This window comes from Salvelinus sp. IW2-2015, linkage group LG19 (assembly GCF_002910315.2).
Source record: "Salvelinus sp. IW2-2015 linkage group LG19, ASM291031v2, whole genome shotgun sequence".
NCBI classification, from domain to species: domain Eukaryota; kingdom Metazoa; phylum Chordata; class Actinopteri; order Salmoniformes; family Salmonidae; genus Salvelinus; species Salvelinus sp. IW2-2015.
The window spans coordinates 27,770,372-27,781,140 of NC_036859.1; the positions used below are offsets into that span (position 1 = coordinate 27,770,372).

General features: G+C 39.6%; 1 protein-coding gene across 1 annotated transcript in view; it reads left to right on the forward strand.

The window, feature by feature from the left end:
• Nucleotides 1-3,025: 3,025 nt before the first annotated feature.
• Nucleotides 3,026-10,769, forward strand: part of LOC111979157 (ras-related protein Rab-2A) — a 22,771-nt gene continuing 15,027 nt past the window's right edge. The window contains exons 1-3 of the mRNA XM_024009494.2: nt 3,026-3,236; nt 6,390-6,461; nt 6,875-6,942. Coding sequence (XP_023865262.1) covers nt 3,191-3,236; nt 6,390-6,461; nt 6,875-6,942 — 186 coding nt within the window. The 5' untranslated portion in view covers nt 3,026-3,190. The remainder of the gene's footprint in view (nt 3,237-6,389; nt 6,462-6,874; nt 6,943-10,769) is intronic.

The window sequence follows — 10,769 nt, forward strand, 5'->3', positions numbered from 1 at the left end:
CCTCACAGATACTGATGTAAGATGTGACCCTGTCAAAAGTCGTGAATTGTGGTATTTTCATTTTTGAAAATATCCCAATCGTTGGATTCCAGGCTGTCCTTAAATTTCCCTATGGCCTCACCGGTCCATTTCCTCACCATTTAAAAAAAAGGCTTGGCGGTTGTCAGTTTCTGTCTGTATAAGGGGATGCGGGGGTAGCGTGGTATGCTCCTTTGATGGTGTTGTAACAGTGATCTAAAGTTTTTGGTTTTCTTGTGTGGCCTTTCAACAGTTGTTTGTAACTGTACAGCTCATGGCTCAGACTGGTGTTGTTAAAGTCGCCCAGAATAGTGAACAATTAATGAAATGGCCACCCGGACTATTTACATTGACCCCCCCTTTGTTTTTACACTGCTGCTACTCACTGTTTATTATCTATGCATAGTCACTTTACTCCTACCTACATGTACAAATTACCTTGGCTAACCTGTACCCCCACACATTGACTCTGTTTTATTGTGTTACTTTTTATTACATTTTTTACTTTAGTTTATTTAGTAAATATTTGTTTTAATCTATTTCTTCAACTGCATTGTTGGTTAAGGGCTCGTAAGTAAGCATTCCACGGYAAGGTTGTATTTGACGTATGTGACAAATAAAATWAGATTTGAATGCAGAATCTGGGTATTTCTTTTTCTACCATGGGGATGATGGGAGGTGGTGGTGGAGGAATGATACCTGTGGAGGATCCCCTCCCTCTACGCAGGTACGCTGGCTGTTTGGAGGAATGGCTGCTATTCATATGGTTGTAAGGCTGTTATACTTTGGGCTGTAACAGAGTATCAGCGCAAGATGCTCCTACTGTCAGCTAGTAGTAATTGTTCTGTGTAGTGACATGAGCGGAGTCTCCTGACTTCTCCCATTTGTCGCAGATATCCGAAGTAGATATGTTGTGGACCCTGCTATGATGACCACCACCAACCCGAGGCCAAGCAGATTAGCCTGAGACCCCTGCAGTACAGAAATCACCAAACAGTGGAGGCTGTCTCAGCTGGGTCATTGGTGGCAAAAAGAAAGAGGTTCATCTACCTGATGACAAAGACAACTCCATAAAGAACCTGTTATTTCTATTCTTTATACAGACACTTCAGTGGATTCATCTTTTTCTCTGTGGCTTGATTCACATTGCTCCCTCAGATTGTCTGGGATCAGGCCATACGGAGTTGATCGACAAAMGTGAGCCCAATGCTGAGGTATTCACTCCAATTAATCAGATCAATTTAAATCAATTGATGACTGTTGAATTTCAATGTGAGAATGTCACTAATTTTGAAAATATGTTGATGTGTTTTACAGAACAAGCTTGTATCTGGGGAACTCTGGCAGTCTTTCCAAAGGAGTGAATTCTTACTCCATGAAAGCAGTTGAATATTGCTCCAATACTGTGCCAGCCAGGCATTGCTCTCTCTGGTGATCTCCTGCTAACATATTTAACTCTTACAAATCAAATCAAAGTTAATTTGTCACGTGCGCCGAATACAACAGGTGTAGACCTTACAGTGAAATGGTAACTTACAGGCTCTAACCAATGGTGCGAGAAAAAAATAAGGTATGTGTGTGTGTATGTAGGTAAGTAAAGAAATAAAACAACAATAAAAAGAAATGTGAAAAAAGAGTAGCAAGGCTATATACAGACACCTGCTAGTCAGGCTTATTGAGGTAGTATGTACATGTAGGTATCGTTAAAGTGACTATGCATATATGATGAACAGAGAGTAGCAGAAGCGTAAAAAGAGGGGTTGGCGGGTGGTGGGACACAATGCAGATTGCCCTGTTAGCCAATGTGTGGGAGCACTGGTTGGTCGGGCCAATTTAGGTAGTATGTACATGAATGTATAGTTAAAGTGACTATGCATATAAGATAAACAGAGAGTAGCAGCAGCGTAAAAGAGGGGTTGGGGGGGGCACACAATGCAAATAGTCCAGGTAACCATTTGGTTACCTGTTCAGGTAATTTAGGAAGGACAGCAGGTCTATGGGGCAGCAGATACCCTACAGTGCTGTACCCTAATAGGACCGTCACAATGCCTCAAAGCCAGGGGCCTGGCCAGCTCCCTTGCCCACACACCACCCTCGTGGCACCAATGGCTGTGCCATTTGATTGCTCCCAGGTTGGCAGACAGGCTGTGCCATTTGATTGCTCCCAGGTTGGCAGGCAGAAACTTGCCCCATGCACTCTACCCTATTGAGGTATAACTCTGGACAGTCCTTCCTAAATTAATACATTTCAATAGCAGAGCTTTTATTTTGCAGAAATATAACATATGGCTGAAGTAGCTGTGATGTAAATAATTGTTATTCTTGTTCCACAGGCGATTTGCCCAGAATGAGTTTTCCCATATACATAAGTGGAGTTTTCAGCATTTTAAAAGAAATGGCAAATCAATTAAGAAAAAATATTGAAGTAATGGGGCACTTCTGGTATCACAGGTCTGAGTGRGTTCCAGAATAGTAGCCTGATTTGTGTATCTTCATGGTCATGTACACCACAGCAGAATATGCATTGCATTGGTAATCAACTATTTCCTGTTAAAGAGAAAATACTTACCTCGTTGTCATTCTGCTCTCCAACAGTTCTGGTGGACATATCATGCACCCCTTTTGAGTGTCTTTCACTGACCCTTCTCTGCTCCCAACAAAATTCATATTGACATGTCATAAGGGGTTTTAAATAATCTGCAAGCAACTATCAAAGAATGAAAACAAATGGATTTACAGGTGCTCCTTGGGAGAGAATGGAATGCGTTAAGGGGACCCTTTTTTAACTAGGACTACTCGGCCTACATCAGATTGTGCAGGTCTAAACAGCTATGCTATATCATGTGCACACTAATTACATGTCTTGCAAATTGTTTAGTTAATCAGGTTTAGATTTGTTTTAAAGAGTCTAAGTGACATAATATAAATTAATAGCCTACTACCAGTGGCAACTGGGGTGAATAATTGCTTTTAGCTTGCGTGGCGAGGGCGGAACGTATGACGTTTTCAGCCGAAGCTTGGAGGTGTTTATTGTTCCTTCCCTTCGAAGAGAGAAAGGAGGCTAGAAAGGCGAAGCTTTAACGATTACCGAGACGTTTACATAGACCATTTTCATACGGTTTCAATTACACAAAACAACGGCAGAGGAAGGTTGACACAGGACCCAGTGGCCATGGCATATGCATACCTTTTCAAATACATCATTATCGGAGACACAGGTAAGCAAGCACTAGTCAATGGCAGCAAAAATTGCTAACGATAGTTAGCAAGCAGCTATCTTTTATTTCCGCAGTGTTGGAGAGTCCAATATGACGTGGTAAAAGCGGAGACGCAAGAGGTGGGATGACTGACAGATTTCTCGCTTGCAAACGTCGATAATAGCTTGTCATTAACGTGAAATAATCCCCCCTAAAATTCCCACCTTACATCGCATAATGTTGTGGTCAACTAGTAGCGTGTTAGTTTAGCAACAGATCCAACAAGCCGACTGCCTATTGTCCTTCTGTTTTGCACTGAGGGTGGGGGTGCTAAGCTATCTTTGCTACCTAACGTTACATTGCTAGCTAATAGGCTAACGTTGGTAAAGTAATTATTTACAGCGACATAAACAACAGCTAGTTTGACAGCTTCTCTACAACATGGGCGTTTGCACTGACTATGTCAGTCACTTGGACAGAGTCAAGCCAAGGTTTTGAGCTGTCTTTCTTTTGCGCGGTTGTATTGCTAGGCCACACTCCCTCGAAATGGGCGTTTTACATACTTTTTTTGTACGGTTGCCTACTACGGCAGCRTTCTAGTTTAGCTGTCTAGGCGTTTATGCTCGTGTTGTTAACCCGACATAATGTACTTTTACACGGGTGTTATGTTAATGAAGTTAAGCAGTTCACTGTCGTTTGTTTACCTAGACGAGGTGGATTTACCGGTAGTAGGTTTCCCAAATATTGTGGATGCTGCCAAAGCCAACCTACATTTTTGTCCAGATAATTTATTGCAGGTTGCATTAGAAGCAGGCGACGTAGGTACTTGTTTATCAAGAACAGTACAACTATGTGCATCATCTTATTTGATTAGATCTGTTATACATCTATTGCTCAAGCCGGATCCTTGTTGAAATAGCCTAACAGCAGCACCGCTTGCTATGCATTTTACCCAGGGAAAACGAGGGATACTGAGATTACCTATCTCTTTGACTACAGATTGACAGTGTTTGATGCTGAGAAATAAACACATGTACCTGGTTGGCATCTCAAGTCCACAGGGGGAATGTTGTGATGCTAAGACTTCCATGACTTTAGTTTATTAATTGATCAATAAGGCTTGTACATTCAAGGCTTGTACATGCTGCCTTTTTAAAAGTAACAATTTACTGTGGTTTACTCTGTTTGAAAGTATCAGTGAAGGGAAGTGTACCCTGTTTACAGGAAGGCCAATAACAGATTAAGCAGCATGCTCCCCTGCATTTCTCTGAGATGAAAGGGCAGAATTTTACTTGAACCAGACTATTTGCTTACAGGACCGCATATCATATGATGCTTGTTTCAAACTGGAGACATCATTTCCAACCCAAAACAGTGGTCAGCATTTGGGAGTACAAATCTGTCAGTGCATTTTTTTCACCAGGCTACATCCAGCAGAGTTTCCCCCCTTGTTTTATTTGTATAATTAGTAGGGTCAGGATGATACCAGTATTGCGATACTCGTTAGTATTGTGGCTAGGAAAGAAAACACGAAGGGTTTACACTTCAAGAAAAACAGCCCTAATGTGGAAACAAACATCATGTTGTCATCTAGAGTCACATTTATTTATTTTCTAAACTATAGCACACTATTTTACATACAATAGGTTTTTAAAGGACCAAAGAGTTTGGTCTGCTTTGTTTTAATTTCTGCCATGGATTTTTTTGTTGTTGCTATACTGGTATCGTCACAGCCCTAGTTGCAACACTGCAGACCTGTCATCGCCCTGGCTTCACTGGGGGCCATCATGTGACCCCCTGCAACCCAAGTTGTTGATCATTCAGTGTTTTCACATTACTCACTCACGTTCTACATGTCTTTGCTGTGTAGGTATGGCTATCCCAGCTGTTCAAGCAGTTAGATATAGTCTATGCTATGTGGTTGGTAACTTGGCTAGATGAGGTRATAGTTGAGAAACCCCTATCCAAAAGGATGCATTATTTCTCAGCCTCCATACCATAAACCTTCGTTTTCACCTGAATCTAAATCCAGTTGTACATCTCTTCCTGCCCAATCAAATGCACAATTAGTGATGGGGGGGTGTAATTAGGCTAGTCTTTGATTTGGCACCCCTGTCTAATTACTGTTGCTTTAAGATAATGACCTGACCACTAAAGAACCAGATGGACTATCTATTCAGCGCTAGAGGCTGATTGGCTAGCAGGTACACAGTTAAAAGGGTGACATAGCTTTGTTTTGTTACATCCTTCTCATGATGTCTTCTATCACCCTGACTCCCCTGCCTAGCAACAGTGGTGGTAACCCATAGAAACACTAATGATAGCCTTCTCTGGTGTCCAAAAGGTTTCACCTGTTTGCATTATAACCATACAGTGCGGGACACATGTTTTCACAGGTCCCTCCACGATATGGCAGTGTGTTTCACTGTCACGTTTTACGTAATTTTTTTCTCACACAGGCGCACGCCACACATTATATTTAGGTCTACTTTGTAATAAATGGAGTTAGCCGCCCATCATTAGGCTAATTATTGCATTCATTATGGTCAGTGCTACCTAGGAATMTCTTTGTTTCATCACACCAAACAACCTCATGAGTCATGACATTTGTGTGTTGACATTTTTGATAAAATGTCCATCCCTATCAGGAGCTTCATCATCATGTTGACAGTGCCTCGAACACAGGTCCTCCTAAAGAAACAAGCTTGAGGACGAAATGGCTCTTCTTAACCACTGATCTAGGACCGGATAACACTATCTCACTCTGAACCATTGAGGGAATAAAACAATATCTGACCCTGAATGTGTTTTAATGCATCCTCTACATACTCCAGAAAAAATGACAACCAGAATTCTACTTGTTTGACAAGCCTCTTGGCTTCAGCAGGGCTGACTATGAGCTTCTTTACCATTGTGTGGGTGTAGTCAGAGGGCTGTAGGGCCTGATACAGTCTGACATTTTTATCTCATTAAATTACCCTCCTTATGTAATTTTTTGTTCTGACACATCATATCAAAGACTGGGATTCAACTTGTTTAATGTGTGTGTGCGACCAGATGTGTTGTTGGTTTTCCAACGTGTGTGTGACTGGCTAAATTATGTTACTTATGCAGACAGAGTGCCTATTTGTTCCTGTGTGTGCCTCTGTTTAACTGTGCATGTTTGTTTTACAGGTGTGGGGAAATCATGCCTATTATTACAGTTCACAGACAAGCGGTTTCAGCCGGTGCACGACCTCACTATCGGTAAGACTCCTCTATATTCATTATAACGTTTAACAACGACTGTGATTGAAATGTATCCTGCCTCTGCCCTAGCACTACACAGCTGATTCAAATAACCAACTAATCATCAATCTAGTGCTAGGGCAACCATGGTCTAGGTGGTTAGGGCTAGTGGGTTATGGTTAATAAGGCTAGTCGTTAAAGTTAGTTTCGGGTTTAGGATTACACCTCATGATTAGCGCCAAGGTTTTTACCATACCACATGACCTGACCAGGTCATTGAATTTGACATTTAAAATGTTTAGGGTAGGGACGTCCCAAGGATCCCATATAGTACTAACCATGCATGATTTCCATTGAATCTTGGTGTTAGTKTTTTCATGCAAGTGAGTTGTAGACTGACTGTGTGCTTGTGGTGGGTGTGTCTTTCCCAGGTGTGGAGTTTGGGGCGCGGATGATCACCATAGATGGTAAACAGATCAAGCTGCAGATCTGGGACACGGTAAGATACTTGCCCTGTTGCACATTGAACAGATATGATTATTTACCTGAACACACGATACAGTCGACTCCTGATACATGCAGCAGTGTGGGACAGTTCTCACCAGTTAAGTTATCAACTACTGCATGCAGTTCAATCATAAAGAATGTAGTCAATGTACTGTTGAAGTGATACAGGTTCATTCTGCCAATTAGGCCAAGTATAAACTGTTTATCTCAAGTGCACTTATCAGGGGTCGACTGTAATCATGAGTTTCTCGGAATACTCTTTTGTACATCTATCTTATCAGTGATAAGGAGATTTTTTAATCTTGGAGTCAATGGAATCTTGTACACCTGGGGAAAATAGGTTTTCTTTTCAACATACAGTACATGCTATTGACGTTTTGTTCAGGATGTGTATCACCATTTTGTGTCACTATGGACATGTTGCTTGCCTTGTAAAGAGAAGAATGACAGAGCCCTACACAACAGCATTTGTGTCAGTTCGCTGTTCACATGTTTCACCCTCTTCTCAAATAACCTCAGCTTTGTCATTGTGAGAAGTTTTCTATTTTGAAATATTTTTTGTTGCATACTAACTGACCCTCATTAACCAGTCAACAAACGGTTACATTCTTTCCAAACAGTAAAATGATGTGACCAACAGAAAATACTGTACTGTGCATGCATACAAGGACCGGACATTTTTCACGAAGTAGTTAATGGAGACATGCAACAATATCAAGGCTATAGTCTATTATTGAACATTCAACTCTTGTAATGAAGCAGCAAATAAAACGTATTTTTACATTTACCAAAATGCATTTTACAGGAAAACACTGTTCTAAACAGTACACATAATGAGAGCGGTTCCATAATGAAAATGTCTGTTAGAAAGAGGGGGAATCTAANAAAATGCATTTTACAGGAAAACACTGTTCTAAACAGTACACATAATGAGAGCGGTTCCATAATGAAAATGTCTGTTAGAAAGAGGGGGAATCTAATAACYACTAGGATGGGTTGCTAATRTGACTAGGATWGTGACTTTGGCTTCTGGACAACAAAAGTTGATGTAAAACCAATAGAACAGCAGAGAAATGCTGGTTTGATGTCATGAGGAAGTCTTTTTACGTTTCTATGGCTGGATTTCGGCTAGGGTACTTTGAAGCAAGGTAAGACATGACTCATAATATGAAATAAAGTAAAACGTTCAGGTTTCAAATAGAGGTCGACCGATTATGATTTTTCAACGCCGATACCTATTATTGGAGGACCAAAAAAAACTGATACCGATTAATCGGCCGATTTAATAAAGAAAAAAAGATTATATATATTTTTTTAATAATAAAATAAAAATAATCATATATATATATATATATATATATATTAATACATTTAAATAAAAAATATATATAATAATTTTTTTGTAATAATGACAATTACAACAATACTGAACACTTATTTTAACTTAATATAATACTTCAATAAAAATCAATTTAACCTCAAGTAAATAATGAAACATGTTCAATTTGGTTTAAATAATGCAAAAACAAAGTGTTGGAGAAGTAAAGGTGCAATATGTGCCATTTACGAAAGCTAACGTTTAAGTTCCTTGCTCAGAACATGAGAACATATGAAAGCTGGTGGTTCCTTTTAACATGAGTCTTCAATATTCCCAGGTGAGAAGTTTTAGGTTATAATTATTATCGGACTATTTCTCTCTATACCATTTGTATTTCATATACCTTTGACTATTGGATGTTCTTATAGGCACTTTAGTATTGCCAGTGTAACAGTATAGCTTCCGTCCCTCTCCTCGCCCCTACCTGGGCTCGAACCAGGAACACATCGACCCTCGAAGCAGCGTTAAGCGACAAAATTTACCTTGTCAGCTCGGGGATTCAATCTTGTAACCTTACAGTAAACTAGTCCAACGCTTTAACCACCTGCTTTACATTGCACTCACGAGGAGCCTGCCTGTTACGCGAATGCAGTAAGAAGCCAAGGTAAGTTGCTAGCTAGCATTAAAAACGTATCTTATAAAAAACAATCATTCATAATCACTAGTTAACTAACCATGGCTGATGATATTACTAGTTTAGCTAGCGTGTCCTGCGTTGCATATAATCGATGCTGTGCGCATTCGCGAAAAAGGACTGTTGTTGCTCCAACGTGTACCTAACCATAAACATCAATGCCTTTCTTAACAATAGACAAGTACATATTTTTAAACCTGCATATTTAGTTAATATTGCCTGCTAACATGAATTTCTTTAACTAGGGAAATGGTGTCACTTCTCTTGCAACAGAGTCAGGGTATATGCAGCAGTTTGGGCCGCCTGGCTCGTTGCGAACTGTGTGAAGACTATTTCTTCCTAACAAAGACAGCCAACTTCGCCAAACGGGATGATTTAAACAAGCGCATTTGCGAAAAAAGCACAATCGTTGCACGACTGTACCTAACCATAAACATCAATGCCTTTCTTAAAATCAATACACAGAAGTATATATTTTTAAACCTGCATATTTAGCTAAAAGAAATCCAGGTTAGCAGGCAATATTAACCAGGTGAAATTGTGTCACTTCTCTTGCGTTCATTGCATGCAGAGTCAGGGTATATGCAACAGTTTGGGCCGCCTGGCTCGTTGCGAACTAATTTGCCAGAATCTTACATAATTATGACATAACATTGAAGGTTGTGCAATGTAACAGGAATATTTAGACTTATGGATGACACCCGTTAGATAAAATACGTAACCGTTCCGTATTTTACTGAAAGAATAAACATTTTGTTTTCGAGATGATAGTTTCCGGATTCGACCATATTAATGACCTAAGATTCGTATTTCTGTGTGTTATTATGTTATAATTAAGTCTATGATTTGATAGAGCAGTCTGACTGAGCGTGGTAGGCAGCAGTAGGCTCGTAAGCATTCATTCAAACAGCACTTTCGTGCGTTTTGCAGCAGCTCTTCGCAATGCTTCAAGCATTGAGCTGTTTATGACTTCAAGCATATCAACTCCCGAGATTAGGCTGGTGTAACCGATGTGAAATGTCTAGCTAGTTAGCGGGTGCGCGCTAATAGCGTTTCAAACGTCACTCGCCCTGAGACTTGGAGTGGTTGTTCCCCTTGCTCTGCATGGTTAACGCTGCTTCGAGGGTCGATGTGTTCCTGGTTCGAGCCCAGGTAGGGCGAGGAGAGGACGGAAGCTATACTGTTACACTGGCAATACTAAAGTGCCTATAAGAACATCCAATAGTCAAAGGTATATGAAATACAAATGGTATAGAGAGAAATAGTCCGATAATAATTATAACCTAAAACTTCTCACCTGGGAATATTGAAGACTCATGTTAAAAGGAACCACCAGCTTTCATATGTTCTCATGTTCTGAGCAAGGAACTTAACGTTAGCTTTCGTAAATGGCACATATTGCACCTTTACTTCTCCAACACTTTGTTTTTGCATTATTTAAACCAAATTGAACATGTTTCATTATTTACTTGAGGTTAAATTGATTTTTATTGAAGTATTATATTAAGTTAAAATAAGTGTTCAGTATTGTTGTAATTGTCATTATTACAAAAAAATTATTATATATATTTTTATTTAAATGTATTAATTATAATATATAATATATATATATGATTATTTTTATTTATTATTAAAAAAATATATATAATCTTTTTTTCTTTATTAAATCGGCCGATTAATCGGTATCAGTTTTTTTTGGTCCTCCAATAATAGGTATCGGCGTTGAAAAATCATAATCGGTCGACCTCTATTTGAAACCTGAACGTTTTACTTTATTTCATATTATGAGTCATGTCTTACCTTGCTT